The sequence below is a fragment of the Trichechus manatus genome, unplaced genomic scaffold (genome assembly GCF_000243295.1).
Source record: "Trichechus manatus latirostris isolate Lorelei unplaced genomic scaffold, TriManLat1.0 scaffold00030, whole genome shotgun sequence".
NCBI lineage: Eukaryota > Metazoa > Chordata > Mammalia > Sirenia > Trichechidae > Trichechus > Trichechus manatus.
Window position 1 is genome coordinate 13,678,750 of NW_004443966.1, and position 20,516 is coordinate 13,699,265.

A 20,516-nucleotide genomic window follows, 5' to 3' on the forward strand; every position below is an offset into this window, starting at 1 on the left:
ATGAAACATTTTTTATGAGGCGGATGAGAGTGTTTTATGCTTCATATCCCATTCATAAAAACACAGTAGATGGCCAGAGCTAGAGCTCTGTTCTGGAAATCTAACCTCGGTGTCTTTTGAAATATTCTGTACCGTTGAGATTACATCCCACATCCCAAATACTTTAAATGAGGTTTTATAAACAAAAGACAGGCTCTTTTTTATTTCTTCCTTTGTCTTTATTGTATAAAACATATAGGTCTGTTGTGAAATATAGCCTATAGCCTCTTGTATAGTTGGGGTAGAATATGACCCTTATGTTTCCATCCAGGACTATTTTCAGTTTCTTTCTTTTTAAAAATAATTTAGCTTCTTCCTTTTTTCCTTCGTTTTGCTTTTTTCTTCGTTTTTGGTTAAAAAAATAGATTTTGACACTCGGTTACTTGAACGCTTCACTCTCTTATTTTAGAGGTCCCTCTTTCTTTTTCTTTTTTCAGTTGTACTGTTCTCCCTTTTAAAACTGTCCATCACCTATTCATTTTGGAGCTTTTCTTCTCCATGTCTCCCTGCTCTCATTCATTCAGTGAGCCTTTTTATGCAAACAGTGTGCTGATGGCTGAGCTAAGCTTTAGATAACCCAGATAAACTCGATCCAGTTTTTGTTCTTATAAAGCTTACAAGTCTGGTGGGCCAGCAGTTAACTCCTAACTGCTTAGGTTGCTACATTCCCCTAGTCTTGTCCGTATGTGTTTTCTTTGCTAGGGTTTACTTATACTTTTCAGTAGCCAACACTCCAAACCAAAAAACCAAACCAGTTTCCATGAAATGGATTCTATCTCATGAAGACCCCGTGTCATAGAGTAGAACTGTGCTTCATAGGGTTTTCATGGCTGTGACCTTTTGGAAGCAGATCACCAGGACTTCCTTCCAAGGCATTTAACCATTTGCACCACTCAGGGACTCCTGTCAGGACTTCAGTGCTTGATTTAAAAGGGTTTCAGAATTTCCTCTGCTGTAGATACCTTTCACCTCATCCGATTGAAATGACTCAACTATATCTTTCCCCTACATTCTGAAAGTGTAGGTGATGATGTTCCAAAAACAGCTAGTAGTTTGTGAATGTTGAATATCATTGTATCCGTTTTTGCCTATAACCTCTGCAAAATACTATAGCATATACAAATTATTTCCTAATAATTGTGGATAGTTTAAATTATGCATTGCTCTGCTTGTCTTTTGTTTTTGTTCTTTTTTTTTTTTTTTGTTATTGTTGTTTGTTTTTCCAGCACGAAAGCTAGGACTTGTGAAATAAATGCCACTGTTTTGTTTGTTAAACTTAGAAGTTCGACTGACTCATGAAAATTGTGCAAACCTTTCCTTCTTACAGCATTTTAAGTCTTCCACATCAAGCGTCTCCAGTGTCCCGCACCCCAAGCCTCCCTGCTGTAGACACGAGCTACATTAACACATCCCTCATCCAAGACTACAGGCATCCTTTCCACATGACACCCATGCCTTATGACTTACAAGGTGAGTCACCGACTCTTTTGTATTGTCACAGAGCATTATGAATGCCTTTGATCTATATAGCCCTCTTCTGGGTGAGTCTAAGGAAGAATTGAAAGATTGGGGGGATATAAGGGGTTGGACCCAAGGAACTGGGGGAAATTTATACTGTGGTCATAGATACAGACTGAGGTCCTTGATGGCACCTTCATCTGTAGCCAGTGTTTCACTACCAGTGGTAAACCTAGTGCAGTGATCTTTAGGTTCTATGAGCTTCGAAGTACCCTGGAAGTTGTTTTTGGATGGCTTCCAGTATGTTGCTTTGAATTTTGATGTTTATGAACATTCATTTTTTCCCCGATTCCAGTTATAATGCAGCAGACATTGTAGGTACTCTGTTGTATTATTATCTTTTAGAATTGAGACATTTGAAAGTTGAAATTTTTGTTGCAGTGAACCTGATCCTTCTTTTGAAGAGTAGTTTGGAATGTCAGTGCTCTCATTTGTACAATATATTTTGAGTTAACAATAATCGTTTGCATTATCAAAAAGAATTATTACTTGTTCTCATGTATCTTTATAATTTAATAATTTGTATATTAGCCAGATAATATAAGAAAATTTTTTGTACAGAAAGCCATATATGCACATTGTAGAAAATTCAATGCAAAAACAAAGTGAGGAAGAAAAGCAAAACAAATAAAGTGAAAGCTTCTATCCACCTCTCCCCATTTGTACACCTCACAGTTTACAACTACACTTCACGGTGTGTTAGATATCCTTCCAGACCCTTTTTTTACATGTGTGAAATATACACACAAAGGTTTTTTTGTTTTTTTTGAAAAGGTGTTTTTTTCCTGCAGCTTGCTTTATTAATTTAATATATATCAAGAACATTTCTTAGAATTTATAATTAATGATCTTGGTTAAAAACAAGGCAGATAATTTGGTTATTGTTTGTTTGGATCGTTTGGCCATCAGTTGACTTATTCTCAGTAAAGATATGTCATCACGTAAAATCCTTTAAGTAAAAGTGAGCATGACTCCCCTCTGAAAAGTTAGGGTTCTATATTTTAAGAAGATCTGGAGTTGGAGGGGGGCACGGATGAACCAGGTAACTAGAAAGGCTCTTTCTTAAGGTTTTGCAAGCTGCCAACTAAATCAAAATGGGAACTTTGTGTGGCAAGTGTGTAGGTATTTTGTTTGCCTCATGAATTTCCATTGTTATTTCTTACTAGGTATTTTACTTTAAAGGCTGTTCATGAATTCAGTGACGTTTGTGCTTGTTTTAATGTTAGACCTTGTCACTCTCTTTCTTCCTCTCTCTCCTCCACCTACAGACACACACACCGATTTTTAATCTGTTTTTACCAGTAAGAAAGATAGGTCTCTGGCCAGCAAGCCTGTGTGCTGACTTCCCTTCCTAGCCTCTTCACTTCCTACTGGGTGAACCCTGGCCCTACCCCAGCAACACCAGACCCATGTCCCTGTGGGTTAGAAAGCCTGTGGATCTTCCTTAACTAGTCCCATTGGCCAGACCTGCCCTCACAAATAGAGGCTGGTCAGCAAAGAGCAGTCAAGTTTCCTCCCTTTAGGCTGTGGGATTGTACAGAAGATTCCAGGGCCACTGACAGATGGACATGGAGCCTGAAAGTTGAGTGAATTCTTAGTGATTGTTATGAAAACCTTATTTCAGCACTGTCCAATGGAACTTTCTGTGATGAGGGAAATGTATTAATCTATACTGACCAGTACTAGCCATGTATGTCGATAGTGTGACTGCAGAACTGAATTTTTAATTTTAGTTAATCTTAATAAATTTAAATAGCCACAGGTGGTTAGTGGCTGCTCTGTCGGGTAGTGTAGCTCTGTGTCTCACTTAGCCCACTGCCAGCTCTCACTATCAAGAACCACAGTGCTGTTGTGTATTTTGCGGGTCCTCATATTGTAATCTGTTCTAGTGTTGACAGTGAATGGATCCCCACACAACGTATCTTTCACAATCTATGTGGTGGTGCCGTATTTTTACCTACATCTGCTTGTTGTACTTTTTCCCAAAGATTAGATATCATAATGAGGCCTTTTATTCATGTTGGCTTACTTGCACTTCATCGCATTACAGTTCATTACACATGGGTATTGTGGACAAGAAGGTGGATTGGAAGAGGAGTGCTTGCAGCGAATTCCTGGCAGCTGGAACCAGGGCTGGTCTTTCTGTAATACCCACCATCCCAGCTCTCGGGCACTCCTCAGGTCTCTTCCCCCCTCGCGCCACTGAGAGTCTCTGAGTTAGAGTCTGGTAGCAAGTGCCGGTGAGGTAGCAAGTGAGGAAAGTTGAGAAACAGCGATTGGAAACAGAAAATCTGTGCTACAATTTGCTTAACCTCTTTCAACTTCAACCTTTCTCCTCTGCAAAATGAGGCCAAAAATAATCACACACCTGTGAGGTGTTTCTGGGAGTAAATTAGAGTAGATTGAATGGTTACTTGAGAAGAGCCATTGAGAGCACTTTATGGAAAGTGCTACGCCAGTTTAGGGGATCGGTGTTAGATCTAAGAGGGCAGCAGTGGCCCAAGTCCTGCAAATGCACGGGGACGGGAAATGATTGCTAAAGCTCGGGTGTCAGCCTTGGTAATCTAGAGATGGGAGACCATAAAGCTTATTCAGCTCACCTCTTCATGTTTAAATAAAATTCTAATGATACAGCATTTAAGATTTTTATTTGTTTTTGAAGTATTGGGGCATTGGGAGGTTTTTTTCTTTGTATGCTTTTCAAAACTAAAATAATTTTTTTATCCTACAGGATTAGATTTCTTTCCTTTCTTATCAGGAGACAATCAGGTATGCCATATGAAAAAAAATTACTCTTATTTTAATTGTACATTAAAATATTTAAAAGTATAATATGTAACCAAGAGAAAGGAAGTTGCCTTGGAAAATTCAGTGTGGTGTTGTGTGCCATCAAGTTGATTCCAGCTCATAGCCACCCCATGTGACGGAGTAGAACTGCCCCAGACAGTTTTCTGGGCTGTAATCTTTACAGGAGCAGATTGCCAGGTCTTTTTTCCCACAGAGCGGCTGGTGGGTTTGAACCGCCGACCTTTTGGTTAACAGCCAAGCACTTAACCATTGCACCACCAGGGCTCCTTAATACGTAGCCGAGAGAAAGAAAATAAGTTTCCTTGGAAAATTTAGTTTGTTCCTACCCTTCGTTGTTATGTTTTGAAGAATTGAAAGAAGAATCCCTTTATCCCTTTGTTTCAGCTGTGCCTGAGTATATGCTAAGAACAGTGTCTCTTTGTCACTTTCCAGTACTGCTTTATGAAGAAACAGGGCAGTGAGTCATATTGACTGATAGGTTTCTTGGCCATATGTCTCCTTAAGAGAAGATATTTCGTGCTTCTTCCGAGCATATGCCTCTTTGGAAATAGAATTTTGAGGCTTGTTTGCAATACAAATTAAAACAACAATAAAAATTTTATTTCAGATTTTTCTTCCTAGCTTCAGATACATAAAGTCTCTCGAGATCAAAGATCATTACATAAGGCCATTTGAGTTTGCACAATGTCTTATTAAACATCTCAGAAACACCAGATATATTAGTGTATGTTTATATACTTATAAATGAGTACAATTAACATTTGTTTTTGTCTCATTTCCCTTCCCTAGCATTACAACACCTCCCTCCTTGCCGCTGCTGCCGCAGCAGTTTCAGATGATCAAGACCTCTTACACTCGTCTCGGTTTTTTCCGTATACCTCCTCGCAGATGTTTCTCGATCAGTTAAGTGCGGGAGGCAGTGCTTCTCTGCCAACCACCAACGGAAGCAGTAGTGGCAGTAACAGCAGCCTCGTGTCCTCCAACAGCCTGAGGGAGAGCCACAGCCACACGGTGACGAATCGGGGCAGCACGGACACAGCGTCCATCTTCGGCATCATACCAGACATCATTTCATTGGACTGATGCCCCTGCCCTGCTGCTCCCGTTCCCACCCCGGATTGGATGGACTTGGCAAAAAGAAGAACTTTGTGCTCTGTTTGACCTTATTCTGTTTAGAGAAGTACACAAGCGTGTTTCTTTTTTTCCTTTTTTTAGGGAAAAAAATTAAAAGAATTGTACAGAGAACAAAACTATATTTTCAGTTTTACTTTTGTATATAAATCTAAGACTGCCTGTCTGATAAAACACTTGTTTTAAAAAAAAAAAAAAAAAAGGAAAGGAAAGAAAAAAAACAAGCACCCACAAACCACCTTCTGTTTATTTTTTTCTGGATTCTGAAGATTTTCATCATTTGTCCTCTGGTTTTGGTTTTATTTTACTTCAGACAAATGGCATTATTTTATTTGCAATAACATAAGAGGAACTGCATGTATGAAGTTTTAAATTGTGGGCTTTTCTTTGTTGTGGGGAGGGGTTGGGGGAGGTAGGTTTAATTTCCATTTGCTAAAAATGACAGAGTTGAATTCTATTTGTGTGTGTGTGCATATTTTATCCAGCTTTAAGTTATAACTCTCATCTGTCCCACTGCATTCCCTGTATATTTTCAGGACATAGCTCGTGGGGGTGTGTGTTCAGTGTGTGGGTCTGTGTGTATTTTCTCGTCATTACTGTTCCTTTTCTTCCCAAGTTTGCATTCAGTTGATATGTCAGTTGCCTGCTTCTTTCAAAGTGCTTTGAAGGCCTTGAACTCACATGTAAAGCATCTTTACCAGCTATCCCAACTGCATGTTCACCATCACATATTCTCTCTTATTTGCTATACTCCCTGAGAACATGTTTTAGAGATAATGGAGTAAAGCTGTCAGGGTAAGAGTTAAAGAGTAGGCTTAGCAGACCTGTGAATAATACACTTTAGTTCTTTATTCTAAATCTGGAGTGCCAGTACTGTGTATTTAAGCAAAGTCTGTGAGCACCTGCTTTTTTGGCCACAGGGTAACAAGTTTTCATGAAAGATCTTTGTACCAAAGTAGGAAGTAAAAGTAGTTTAGAAAGCCCTGTTGCATGTCTTGTGCAGCTGACAGAGATAAGGTTACATCACATCAAAAAAGATAGTCAGTCAGTTATCCTGAAAGTAAATCCTGCTTTGAAAATACAGTCTACCACACGTGTCAGTCTTAGAAATCTGCTTTTTGATACAGTTGAAATTCAAAATGGGTTTGATCCTTAGTCATTTTTACTCTGTAGTTCTGAGTGTACTTATTTTCTGAGCCTGTCTACTTTGTTTTTTCTTCATCTTTTAAAGATAAGCATGCCATAGGAAAGTCATTTTTTAGAATTCATGGATCAGTCTGATCTAATTAATAATGGAACATGTAAATATATTGAAAGCTGTTTTTCAGGAGATGAGTGAGGCCTGGAGGGAAGGAAAAGTGGTTCTGTTTGTGTCCCAGAATCCTCATCAGAGAAGGTAGTACAGTCTCAGGTGTGGAAAGTATTTTTATAGTTGATTTGAGAGCGCAGGTTTAACAGAAAAGATAAAGGGGCATAATGATTGCCGATTTTCCAGACCGGATTTTTATATCACAACTGTTAATGCTAACGAGTTGTTGTCAGAGTTGATGAAGGACCACTTTTTGTGTATAAACTTGCCTTTTTAAACCTTGCATTGGTAACAAAATGACCCACTTTAATCCAGGTGGAATCCACGATGGCTGTATCTTCAGTTGTATGCTAAACTCAATGGTTCACGTGACTGTGTGGCATCTAAAACTAATGTCTGTTTTTACAGCATCTCTGCCACTAAATTGTTGACTTGAATTTTGGGCAAAAAAAAGTTGGTGTTGATATGTATATATGTGTGTGTGTATCTGTATTTATAGACAATGTGTGAGTGACAAGTGAGTTCTGTAGTCTCCCCTGTGCATGTGTATCCCACACAGAAATGGCTGAGTTATAGTCACTAAACAATTTGCAATAAAAAAAAAAAAACCAAAAAACAAAAATGGATTCATTGTCAGTTAAAACAGGAAATAGTTTCTTTTTTTTAAATGAATCTGGTGTTATGGTGAATAAACACTTCAAGAATTCTTTCTGCATATTACTTTAGGTTAATATCTAATAGTATCATAATTTGTGTTTAAATTTGGATTGAGGTTGAAATTACTTAAATTGTAGGGAGTTGCTTCTTCACATTGCATTAGGACACACATTTCTATTTCAGCTACCTAAGGTAAGATGAATAATTTTTTCTTTTTTTCCTTTTTCTGTTGTTAGTGGTCTCAAAACTCTGATCAGTAACTGTATGTGATGCTGAATTACAAACTCTTTCAATGATCCAGTTGAAAACTCTTCCCTCTACTTTCTTTAGCCAGTTTTGGAGGGGGTTAATTTCCCTTCGTTTCCTGCATTTTACCAACCTAAGTGAAGAACAGGTAATAGGGAGAAATAAATGTCTGTCCAGTGGCTATCGTCATGTCTCCGTGGGAGAAGTTAACCATTCAATTGTCTTTTTATTTTAGTTCATTCCATTCTGTGAGGAGTTGATGTTTCTTTCAGTTGTCTACTGTCCAAAATGTTGTATTATTAGTATTTATCACTTTGTTGGTCTCATGGTTGATATCAGTCAGTGACTTTTCTGTAACAATTATTAGTAGAGTCATGCACTGCATCTTTATTTTCTGATTAAAAAAAGAAAGCTCATAGTCATTTCATCTCTTCTTTCCTTGCCCCATCCTCAGTCCCCACCCCTGCCAGTATTGACATGCTGTCTGTGGACAAATAGCAATTCTTGGAATCTTTAGGCAAGTTGTCACCATTCCCCTTGCCTTGGTCTTTCATAATAAGTGTGCGTATGTTTGTATATGTGTTTCTGTACAGTACTGTGTGTGTGTGGTGTGTGTGCACACATCTTTGATAAAACAGCTGTTTGAGTAGCAGGGTTGAAGTGGCTTTTAATTACTTTGTGGGCATTATTGGACACATCTTTTTACAGCAATCTGAACTTTAACCATGCCGTATTTGGTTGACTAATTTATTTTGAGCATTAAAATTTTTCTACTATTTAGGCATTATCACAATTCTGTATCATTACTGACTTAGGAAGGATTCACCTAAGCTTTTGACAAATGTGATTTCTTGGCAGATTTTCCTTTGAGTCAGATGTCTGAAACTGAAATTGTATCCCAATTTTAAAGTAATAACTGTAGGAAGCGTTTTGTTTTTTTTAATCAGTTTTAAATACATAAAATACTTCAAGATTTTTGAGAGTTTAAAGCATATTTGAAATTATTTTAGTAAGAATTTTGTTTTACCAATATATGTTGAATTCTGTTTTTTAATAAAACACAAAGCTTAGATTTCAAAAAGAGGGAGGAAGAATAGCTGGTGGTCCCAGAGTGTGCTGCTGTTATGTATATAAACAGATATAAAAGTTACCATAAATTCCATAAACTTAAAATCTGTGATTCATTGCCTTAAAACTTTCTCTCTTAGAATTTCCATATCGCATGCCAAACCAGTAAAATGGCTTTTAAAAATGTATAGTAGACCAATGTCAGTTTGTATAAAAGTACCAAGTGAAAATATTTATTACATGCATTGGAAAAAAAATTGTTTACCTATTGAATGTTACCTGTTTATGTAGAGCTCTTTAGATGTAATAAAAGAAAAGCCTTCAGTTAATTTGTCTTCTGTAAAATATACTGCTGGGTATACAAGGCAACAGTCCCTGTGAGAAAAGTGATCATGCCTGAGCTTTCAAAACACCTTTCATCCAGAGATTTCAAAGCATGACAAGTAACTGATTGTCCTGCAATACGCTTTGAGGTAAGTAAGAAATGTAACAGCAGTCGTTTCCCCTTCTGACTGAAATATGGCTAGTTTTGTAGTGAACCACAGCATCTGTTTGGTTTTCAATCTGTTTAATATCTGCAATTTGAGTGCCAAGAGCACCACGGCCTTTCTTGTAAACAACACAAAGTCTAGATAAACCAAATCGAATTTCAGGAACGCACGTGAAACAAGGACAGAGGGGGAGTCTGACAGCCTTTCCTGGGGCAGAGGCTTCAGTTGGGAACAGACATTCCTCAGTGAATAGGAGCCCGGCCTCTAAGGACCACTCCACAGCAGCTGTGTGTTTTTGGCAAGCTGTACTTCAGCGTCCTCTTAGGCAAGTGAAATTAATAAAGCCTGTCTTCTAACTATACTGTGGAAGCCCTGGTGGCACAGTGGTTAAGCACTCAGCTGCTAACTGGAAGGTTCGTTCAAGCCCGCCAGCCACTCCGTGGGAGAACGATGTGGCAGCCTGCTTCCATAAAAATTCACAGCCTTGAAAACCCTATAGGGCAGCTCTACTCTATCCTACAGTGTCACTACAAGTCGGAATCGACTTACAGCAACGAGTTTCTAAAACCATATGCCCAATGATAAATATACCATTCGATGATAAATACACGTATAAAAATGCTTTGAGGGAAATGACCCTTGTTTATTACTATAGCCCAGAACTTCCTTTTTTTATGCCATCTAAACCATTCTAATCCTTGGTCTTCCAGATTAGCTGTGCAGAATTTGCTTTCTAATGTCCATGATGAGTTTAAAAAAAAAAGTATGGGTCTAGGACCCTCATGCCTTGCCTGAGGGTGAAATAGAAGTTCTCTATGAGGTGCCAGCATACAGATACAAGTAAGTATGGTGGAAGGATACAACCCTGATACACATCTTTCCTGACTGTAAACCACATAGCATCCCCTTGTTCTGTTGAAACAACTGCCTCGATCTACGTACAGGTTCCGCATGAGCACAATTAAGTATTCTGGAATTCCCATTCTTCGCGATGTTATCCATAATTTGTTAAGATCCACGCAGTTGAATGCCTTTGCGTAGTCAATAAAACACAGGTAAACATCTTTCTGGTATTCTCTGCTTTCAGTCAGGATCCGTCTGACGTAAGCAATGATATCCCTAGTTCCACATCCTCTTCTGAGTCCAGCTTGAATTTCTGGCAGTTCCCTGTTGATGTACTGCTGCAACTGTTTTTAAATTATCTTCAGCAAAATTGTGTGTGATATCAATGATACTGTTGGATGATTTCCACATTCTGTTGGGTCACCTTGCTTTAGTATGGCTGTAAATATGGATCTCTTCCAGTCGGCTGGCCAGGTAGCTGTTTCCCGAATTTCTTGGCATAGAAGAGGGAGCGCTTCCAGCGTTGCATCCGTTTGTTGAAACATCTCAATTGGTATTCTGTCAATTCCTAGAGTCTTTGTTTTTCGCCATTGCCTTCATTGCTGTTTGGACTTCTTCAGTACCATCTGTTCTTGATCATATGCTACCTCCTGAGCGGCTGAACATTGACCAGTTCTTTTTGGTACATTGACTCTATTCGTCTTTTGATGCTTCCTGCGTCATTCAATATTTTGCCCACAGAATCCTTCAATATTGCAGCTCGAGGCTTGAATTTTTTCTTCAGTTCTTTCAGCTTGAAAAATGCCAAGTATGTTCTTCCCTTTTGGTTTTCTAACTCCAGGTCTTTGCACATTTCATTATATTACTTTACTTTGTCTTCTCAAGCCGCCCTTTGAAATCTTCTGTTCAGCATTTTTACTTCATCATTTCCTTCATTCACTTGAGCTACTTTATGTTCAAGAGAAAGCTTCAGAGTCTCTTCTGGCATCCATTTTGATTTTTTTCTCTCTTTCCTGTCTTTTTAATGATCTTTTGCTTTCTTCATGTATGATGTCCTTGATGTCATCCCACAACTCATCTCGTTTTCCGTCATTAGCGTTCAGTGCATCAAATCTTCTCGAAATGGTCTCTAAATTCAGGTGGGATGTACTCAAGGTGGTACTTTGGCTCTTATGGACTTTTTTAAATTTTCTTCAGCTTCAACCTGAACTTGCATACGAGCAATAAGTTAACATCATGATAAATGGGGAAAATACTGAAGTTGTTCACAATTTCATGTTACTTGGATCCACAATCAACACCCATGGAAACAGCAGTCAAGAAACCAAATGACATGTTGCATTGGGCAAATCTGATGCAAAAGACCTCTTTAAAGTGTTGAAAAGCAAAGATGTCACTTTGAGGACTAAGGTGTGCCTGACCCAAGCGATGTTGTTTTCAGTCGCTCCATATGCATGTGAGATGGTTAAGATTGTGTGTCACCTTGGCTGGGCCATGATTCTCAGTGTTCATGTGTGATCACACCCAAGATAGCATCTACTTTGAGCAGCCAATCAGTTGAAAGGGAGTTTCCTTGGTGGTGTGGCCTGTATCCAAACATAAGCAGACATTCTGGCTTTTTGCTCACTGTGGATCTGTGGCTGCCTCCTGTTCATCTGACCTCTGGTTCTTGGGACTTCAGCTGTCAGCTTATCTGCCGATCTTTGGATTCGTTGATCTTCACAGCCTGTGAGCAACAGCCCTGCTTTCTGACCTGCAGATCTAGGGTTTGCCAGCCCCTGTGGCTATGTGAATTGGGAGAAGCCTCTATCCTGATCCACGGACTTGGGACATTCCAGCCTCTACAATCATGAGCTGTTGCCTTGATATAAAGGTCGCTCGCTCTCTATATATATATCTATACGCTTTACTGGTTTTGCTTCTCTAGAGAACCCAGCCTAAGCATGTGAAAGCTGGACAACAGATAAGGAAGACTGAAGAACTGATGCCTTTAAATTATGGTGTTTGTGAAGAATATTGAATATACTATGGACTGCCAGAAGAAGGAACAAATCTGTCTTGGAAGAAGTACAGCCAGAATGCACCTTACAAGGAAGGATTGCCAGACTTTGTCTCACATACTTTGGACATGTTATCAGGAAGGACCAGTCCCTGGAGAAGGACATCATGCTTGGTAGAGTAGAGGGTTAGCAAATAAGAAGACCCTCAATGAGATGGACTTACAGAATGGCTGCAACAATGGGCTCAAACGTAGCAATGATTGTGAGGATGGCTCAGGCCCAGGCAATGTTCGTTCTGTTGTATACAGGGTCAGAACCGAACTGATGACCCCTAACAACAACAACATGAGGTGCCAGAGTCTAACCACCTCTCAGGCGGATTCACCATGAAGGTAATGAAGCTTAACCACCATGATTCCTCACTTGCTCGGACCTCTTCCAGGATCCTGGGAGCAGCCTTAGAAATTCTGCATTTCTATTTTTGTATGCTTAAAGAAGGCTGCCAAGTCACATAAGCCTCAGGCCCCAGAAAAACCTGGATCAGCCCCTGCACCATGGGACCTGGGCGTTCCCAGATGGATGATCACAACTTCACTTGGTGTTGGGGCCATTTACTACCTGCCCCCACCAAAACCCTTCTTTGCAGGGAATTCGTAGTCATTCCCATAGGCAATTACGACACTGGGAAAATAAAAGGATCTCCTTTCTCAGGACCTCAGTAGGTCTGGTGCCACAAAGCATGGTGAGGTATTTGCATTAAGACTATGCCTGACCCTTAGCAAAGATTTGTATAACCTTCCAAGACCCTCAATGGCTGCAGTAATGAGCTTAAACATAGGAACGATTGTGAGGATGGTGCAGGACCAGGCAGCATTCCGTTCTGTCATACACAGAGTCGCTATGAGTGGGAACCGACTCACCAGCAGCTAACAGCAACTATAACCTCCCAGAAGGCACACCCTTGATTTGGTTTTCTTATGTTTTAGCCACTAAGACACCATTAGACAAAGCCACAGCCCGGAGAGTCAAATTTTGATACATCTAAGGATGAACATCTCTGTTTCAGGCTCCCGCCCTTCCATCCTGTATGCTGGCGTGTGACTTTAGTGCTTTTCAGGCGGTGCTGACACTACAAATCTGACAATGTGTGGCCAGCTCTGAAGCTCAGGCAGCACCAGCCCACAATACCTCCTGGCTGCATAACTCACTCAAAGCTAGTTGAGCTGGGGGGATCCCGGAAGGACCAGTGCCCAACGACTGTTTTCCAAGTCTCTTGATTCAACTATGACTGCAGCCAGCCCTGATACATCCCCTTACCTCCTTTCAGTCATCCTGGGGAAGGGACTTGAGGCCATGAGCAATTTGCCCCACTTGAGTCAACCATCCTAGTCCCTTGAAAGTCTGTCTGATAACAGAGCCCAGGAGAGAGCTCAGAGTTCTAGCAGGAGTGTCAGAAAGGCCTCCTCAGAAGATTGCAAGGCCTCTGAATGCAAGACGGTGCATCCTCTGGTTTCCTTTGGTGAGAGGATGTGAAGTCAGTTTACTCTTCCCATTGCTCTGCAGACGCGGCCTCACCTTCACGTGAGTCTTTCCACTCTGTGCTTTGTATCTATGAATGAATAGCCTGCACTGTATGCCAAGAGGGAAATGAGAATTTGTAAGTGGCCCTGTGGTGCTGCAAGAAAATGTTGCCTTAAGTTTTTGTTTTGTTTTAAATGCTCTTTGCTTGTTGCTATTTGTCAGCTAGAGATTGGCTTTTTTCCCTCAGAAACGTGGAAGATGATTCCGACTAGCGATCCTATAGGACTACAGAGCAGAACTGCCCCATAGGGTTTCCAAGGCTGTAACTCTTTATGGAAGCAGACTGCCACATCTTTCTCGCTTGGAGCAGCTGGTGGGTTTGAACCACTGACCTTTTGGTTAGCAGCTGAGCGCTTAACCACTGTGCCACCCAGGCTCCTCCCTGAGGTGAGGGGTAGGAATCCCACTTTAGTGAGGATCCTGAGGCCTTGAGGGGTGAAATGGAGTGCCTAGTTACACGGATGGGAAACAGAGAGCCAGGACTAGAACCCAGGTCCGACTCCAAACCACAGGCTCTTTCCATGTTATAAAGTGCTGTATGGCAGTTCTTAAAATCAATACAAATCATTTATTAAAGTCATGCTAATATCAGAGCTGACATTATTTCCATTGCTTGTTACTCTGCAGCAGTCGGGTACTGTCACATTGCTGCTGGTCTGCCGTCTCCCTGGAGTGAAAGGAACACTTTTCTTTTTAAAAATTCATCAGTCTGAGTTTTCAGGCCAGGAAAGGCTCTCTTGTGCTCGTCCTCATTCAGTAGTCCCTTGCAGGAAGGGTAATCTTGTGGATGAATTCATCATACTTCACTTTGTCATTTGGTTCAATATTTGCTTCCCTGAAAAGTTCGTCCACTGCAATAAATCACATTAATTTTTCAGGTTGGCTTTGGTGTTACAGGACATGCAGTTCTTTGGGGACTGGGGCTCCCCAGAGGTTTTCCCTGAGTGTCCAAATGACTGTTCTTGTAGACCAGGAAGAAAAACAGCCAACAGAAAGGACAAGCCACCTCCACCCCTTTGGAGACCACCCGATTCAATTCTGAGCTGAGTGGGCTTTCTGCCAGGGGTGGGGGAGGGGGAGGTGTGGTTAGTTTTCAGTTGCTGAAGCCACTCTATGCTTTTTTTCTTTTAATATGGGACCCCTGTGTCTATACTTCCAGAAATCTCTGGCCTGGATTTCAACTTCCACAGCCCAGCCTCTGAGCACCCCAGCAAAAAGGATACCCTCTGCAGCTCCATCCTGAGGCAGCCCGGCCCAGGCTTTGGCCTGCCCTTGACCAGCCTGCTTTCTCTTCCAGATCAGCATTTCCCACCGCCCCTGCCCCCACACCAATGGGGGACTTCGTGACAAGTGGTGTCTGCTACCACCACCTCTTAAAAAATAGTGTGTGTTTTGGGAGTGTGGGCAATATAAGGGAAAAATAAATCCTACTGTGTCTAAAGCTCCAGGACTACAAAACTGCCATTGTTTTCGGGCGTCGCTCAAAAAACATCACTTCATATGCTTGTTTCTTCTGGTTCTGGATTCCGGGGCCAAACAGTAGCTTGTCCCAGGGGTCCACAAGAAGCCCCATCTCAGCCAGTATAGCTCCACAGCAGCCTCTCCAGGGCTTTTGGCTCTTTGGACCATCCTCATCCTCCTGCAAAACCTCTCACTACCCTGTGGGGACTTCCCAGCCCCAGATGCACCCAACACACACAATTCTCAGCAGTTAGAAAATATCCTGTGACTCTGCTTAACCATCCTCGAAAGTGTAATTACTGGGCTCTGTGCCTAAGCTGATAGCCAGTGATAGTAGTTCCGGGTATTTTTAGAAAGTTGAGGGGACTGTAATTTATTTCACTGAGAAACTTCTACCCATCCACCTGTTGGTTAAAACTATCCCCAGTGGATGTGCCCAACGCCAGCTCTAGCTTCAGCAAGGGCTCCCAGTGCCCCTTCCAGCCAGTCCAGGCTGCCACTGCCGCCTCCTGTCCAGAAGAGGGTGCATCAGTTCAAAGCCAGGTGCTGGAGCCTGCCAATGCCGTCTGCGTAAAATGGCGGTACACATTGTCTCCCTTTGAAGAACCAGGGTGCTCAAGTCAGCCTATTCCCAGGCCTCAGAAGGGAGTCCTGCCTGGAAGCCTTCTGCAGGTGCCCCAAGAAGGCTTCTTAACAAAACTGAAGATTTTCTTCCACTCACCCAGGCTAGAGGATTCCTATTTCTGGTATCATCTTTCCTGTCCCCCACTGCACGAGGAAGTGAAACCTGTCTCCCAGCTTGTCTGGAACACATTACCAGTTTCTTTGAAATGTTTCTTTGCTGGTTAAACAAATGAGAGATGTATGCAGGTTTGGGGGCCGTGGTGTTTGCTTTAGACAGAGCTCATTAACCAAAAGAATTAAGACTCTGGCTGGTTCTATATGCTAACACTACCCCTGGTATATAAAAGGCTGAGGTGTCCTCAGAACCTGAGAAGGAAGGAGAACCCATGTTTTCCCCTGTTCACATGAAAACGGCCACAATGAAAGACGAGATCGTGATCGCTGCCAGCCTGAGAAAGCAGTGGGGAAGATGAAGTGCCTTCTGTGGGGCTATTTTTAATTGCTTTGTACCATGTCTTTGTGACTGCAGATAAAATCTAAACAGACTGATTTATAGAGAGTCTTGGAGGGACTACTGTAGCTTCATTCCACACTGAGGAAACTGAGGAGGGTGGGAGAGGTTAAGAAACTCGTCTAAGGTTTCCCAGAAAGAGGGGGAGCCCAGATGCAAACCTGAATCCACACCTGTGCAACCCCTCCATAAACCCCAGCTTTAATGAAAGGCCAAAAGTTCACTCAAAATGAATCCTTTTCCCTCCACCTGCTGTGTCCGAGCCCCAGCCCTCCCATACCAACCACAGGCAAGCCAGGCGGCCTAACTAGAAATCTCAGCCTCTGGGAGTTGGTGCAGCCTTGGGGACAGACTGGCGATGGCTGCTGTGGCAGGACCCAGAGGCTAGCCAGGCAGTGTCCCCTCAGGCTGAAAGAGCACCCACAAATGGCCCAGCTTTTCAGTTTATAAAGGGCTTTCCCAAAGGACCCAGGGCCGTCATCCTGCTCTACAGTAGGATAAGGCGTGCTGGGTTTCTGGAAGGTGTGAGGGAAAAGCCCCCCGTGGGGCTCCAGGACAGCAATACTTGTCCAACCGTCCAGCAAAGACCACCACAGACTCCTTCTGGAAGAGCTCTTACAGCTGGCTGAGTCATGAGGAAAGGGACCAAAGTAGCATCTAAATCTGGAAGTTCCTGGCATGACTAGCAACTTCAGAGGACAGCTATGCTGCAGGACCGAGGAAGCAAAATGGGAACAGACTGGAATTTTTAAAATTTAGGTGAAGTAGAAGGATAACCAGAACGGGAAAAACTATGGGTCGAAGCCCTGCAATGGGAGACTCAGAAGAGACGTAGTGAGCACTTTCAGAAGCCTGATGCATGAGCTTGGGTTCTTGTGAGGACTGTGGAGAGCAACACACATTCAAAGCAGCATGGTTGGCCGCCATCTTTGAGTGGGACACCGCTGTTTCCAACTCTGCTGGTCAAGAGATTTGGTTGATATGCAATGTGCATACTGCCCTTGTTTTCTAAGAGGGAGATTAAGTTTCTAGCAGAAAACTTTTTCTTGTTCCGGTTATCATTCACTTACATTTTAAAAATTCGAGTCCATTTGGATTTCGCTTTTTCCTCCATGACTGAACCTAGCAGAACTGTTTCAAAGCCCTGCTGTGCTGAGGGAAAAGGGCCTGAGATGGAAGGTGGGGGTGGGGGGAGCCTAAAAGACCTGCATTAAATCCCAGCTCTGCTACTCACAAGCACTCACTTCGCTTCACATCCATTCTTTATCAGTATAACATGGGTAGGAATCCCTAGGTGGTACAAATTCGGCTGCTAACCGAAAGGTTGGAGGTTCACGTCTACCCAGAGGTGCCTCAGGAGAATGGCCTGGTGATACACTTCTGAAAAATCAGCCATTGAAAACCCTGTGGAGGACAGTTCTACTCTGACACACACAGGATGGCCATGAGTCAGAGTTGACTAGATGGTTTTATAAGGTTTTATAAGGTGAGTAACAGTGCTCACAGGGGTGTTGTAAGCATTAAATGAAGGCCCACAGTAAAGGCTTCAACGCAGGGCAGGGCCCAAGTAGATGCTCCCACCCCATGCTGTGTCCAACCACAGCCGGGTTTCCCCAGGCTGTCCCTTCACTCTGACAGACCCTCCCCTCTCACCTCCAGATCCTCCAGGGCCCCGCGGGGTGAGCCTCAGCTCTTCCCCCTGGGCTCAGGGCCAGAGTTCCCCTAGTTTGATGTCTGGTCCTAGGCTTCTGTGACATGCATCAGCTGTGGTGGTCTGAACAACCTGGTGGCACTGATTCAGCTCTAGTGCCCCTCCCCAACTACCTACCCCAGCTGTTGGGGGACAGGGTCCCAGGCTGTTACCTTCCTTGTCGGTGAGCTTCTCCCCCAGTCTCGTGAGCTTTGACCGCAGCTCAGATGCCATGATGTAGCCCTTTTTCTCCCTGTCGGCCATCAGCATGGCCAGGAGAATTTCTTTCTTTGGGTCTTCTTGTTTTATCTGCATGTGCATCACGGTCAGGAAAGTAGAGAAATCCAGCTCTCCATTTTTGTCTAGGAAACCCCAAACACAGCCCAGTGAGCAGCAGGAAAAGGCTCTTCTTGGGGACGCCAACTAACTGGCCTCCTGCCCAAGTCTTCCCAGCCAGCTCAGGTGCCAGCTAATTCAGGAGGCGCCATACTGGTGGCCGCGGTCATGGTGAGGAGGCAGCACCTCTCACTGAGTTTCCACCCCAAGCCGCTCTCTGGACTGGCCTTTCCCTGTTTAATCCTCCCAACAGTGCTCAGTCATTACGGTTACCATCCACCTGCTAAGCAGACAGAGGCTCAGAGTGTGCAGTATCCTCCCAAGCGGTGGCAGGATCAGGAGGGGGCACCCCCACTTCCTTCCGCTGCTCCCCTCTTTCCCTGAACTGCAGGAAGGCTGCCCACGTGTCCGCCCCTCCCAGGCCAAGCTCCATGCCTCCCTTGGCAGCCCGTGCAGACGGCCAGGAGGATGGATGGATGACCCCACCAGAGGCTTCAGGCCTCAGTCCCAGCCTGGGTGTCTCCTGCCTCCCGCACCTGCAGCCTCCCCAGCGGCGCCCCTCCTGGGAACGCCGTGGGGCTGAAGCCCAAGCCCTGCCGGAAATCGGATCTTCAGCCTGACTGCAACTTGCTCTTTGGCGGAAACAGAAACTACCACCCCTTTTGCAGGTGGAAACGGGGCGGGGGGGGGGCTCTCAGGTACCAAACCACTGCAAGTCCCATCACCAGGTGCGATGCCCCAGGGCCCAGACTGGCCCACCCCCAGATGCCCCCGCAATGCTGCTGCAGCCGCGCTCTATCGGGACCTCCTGTAACCCCAACAGATGGTGATCAGCCATCTGATAGATGGGGAAACCGAGGTCCAGAGAGTGACGAGTGGCCTCTGGGCTCCAGGTCAAGTGTTCTTTCCAGGCGACTTCCTCTCCTCCCCCCTCCCCTTCCTGAGTGTCCTATGATCAGAGCAAACAGCTCCCCCCAACACCATCTCCTTTTTTTTTTTTTTTTTAACTTGGTGTTTGTGTCGGATGAGGAAAGTGCGGTGAGTTCCCGCGGTGAAGATACAGGAAACAACCAGAAGGCAAAGGAAAATCGCCCCTCCCCTCACCGGGGGGAACCGCGGTAACGCTTTGGGTGAGTTTCCTCGCAGGCTTTTTTCCAGCAGGATTGCACAGTTTTTAGCAGCTCAGGCTTTGGAATCAGAAGAACTGGTTCTGATCCTGGTTCCACCACTGGCTGGAGAACTTGAGCAAGTTACTCAAGGGCTGTGCACCTTGCCTTTCACCGCACAGTGGGGCCTAGGAGAGCGCCAACCTGTGTGAGCCCAGCCTGGCACGTGGCAAGTGTTCAATAAAGGTGATCTTTCCTTTAAAAACAAAACTGGGCCCACCCCGTTGGCACTGTCTTTATTACAGGTTTGTGATCAACTTGCTGGAGTGCCCAGAACCCGAAGTCCTCTGGGAAACAGCGGCATCCATGGTTGGTGGGAGGGTTCGAGGAAGCAGAGTGATGCTGGACCCCCTGGCCAGATGCCTTCGCAGCTTGGTCCTGGCGAGCTCTGACGACCACCTGCCCCTGACACTTCTGAGCTTCCATTGCTTCCACCTGCTGGGCTCCTCACCAGGCCCTCAGCTACAGGCTGCCTCTTACCTACAGGCTGCACTGGCCCAGGTCACTTACCTATTTGGTGAGTCTGCAGGTGCCGCTGCACTTCCCCCGGTGTCGGGCTGGCCCCCAGGCACCTCATCACCACCATCAGGTCAGTGGCTTTTATCTTCCCCCTCTGCTGCTTGTCGTACAGGGAGAAGCATTCCTTGTACTCTGTGCACAGCCCCATGGGAAAATCAGCATTGCTCCTTCACCCTCCTCTCCCTTCCCCCCTTTCTCCCTCTCTCCCAGCACCTTCTCCCCTCCCCTTTCTCCCCCCCTTCCTTTTCCCCACTCCCTCCTCCTCCCCTCCTAAGGTTGCCAGATTAAGCAAGTGAAAACACAGGCCTGTCAAGCTAAATTTAATTTCAGATAAATGACGAATAACATTTTAGTATGTCCCAAATATTGTATGGAACATACTTGACAAGTATTTGTTGTTTATCGGACACGGAGATTTAACTGGGTGTCCTGCATTTTCTCTGACCTCTATCCCCTCCTCTCCTAGATTTCCTTCTCTCCCCTCCCCTACTGCAGCCCCCCCACCCATCCCTTGCCCT

The 20,516-nt window shown here is 43.9% G+C and overlaps 2 protein-coding genes across 6 annotated transcripts in view; one reads left to right on the forward strand and one right to left on the reverse strand.

Moving 5' to 3' along the window:
- The window catches only part of PIAS1 (protein inhibitor of activated STAT 1), a 123,571-nt gene extending 114,466 nt beyond the window's left edge, over positions 1–9,105 (forward strand). For 2 of the 4 annotated variants that reach the window (XM_023729755.1, XM_023729754.1), the window contains 3 exons: positions 1,367–1,509; positions 4,289–4,326; positions 5,155–5,610. In XM_023729755.1, the coding sequence (XP_023585523.1) occupies positions 1,367–1,509; positions 4,289–4,326; positions 5,155–5,448 (475 nt within the window). In that variant the 3' untranslated portion in view covers positions 5,449–5,610. Of the gene's footprint in view, positions 1–1,366; positions 1,510–4,288; positions 4,327–5,154 lie in introns of those variants that run through there. The other 2 variants (XM_004374692.2, XM_023729756.1) reach the window with 2 other exon arrangements.
- A 5,186-nt stretch (positions 9,106–14,291) lies between these two features.
- CALML4 (calmodulin like 4) lies at positions 14,292–20,146 on the reverse strand. Of its 2 annotated transcripts, XM_023729757.1 has the most exons (4): positions 19,990–20,146; positions 18,151–18,339; positions 14,494–14,542; positions 14,292–14,358 (listed from the first exon to the last, which is right to left on the reverse strand). In XM_023729757.1, the coding sequence occupies exons 1-4, from the start codon at positions 20,144–20,146 to the stop codon at positions 14,292–14,294; spliced, it is 462 nt and encodes a 153-aa protein (XP_023585525.1). The 2 variants fall into 2 exon arrangements, 1 of the variants encoding a protein (XP_023585525.1); XR_002823773.1 differs by lacking the exons at positions 14,292–14,358; positions 19,990–20,146 and having other exon boundaries at positions 14,403–14,542; positions 18,116–18,691.
- Between the last annotated feature and the right edge of the window lie 370 nt (positions 20,147–20,516).

Excerpts from the sequence above, each read along its gene's own strand:
- CALML4 (XM_023729757.1), bottom strand. The coding sequence starts at position 20,146 with ATGGGGCTGTGCACAGAGTACAAGGAATGCTTCTCCCTGTACGACAAG. Across the intron at positions 18,340-19,989 it reads CCTGCAGACTCACCAAATAG|ACAAAAATGGAGAGCTGGAT; the intron begins GTAAGTGACCTG and ends GGGGTTTCCTAG. Across the intron at positions 14,359-14,493 it reads GAACCAAATGACAAAGTGAA|GGAGACGGCAGACCAGCAGC; the intron begins GTATGATGAATT and ends CTTTCACTCCAG.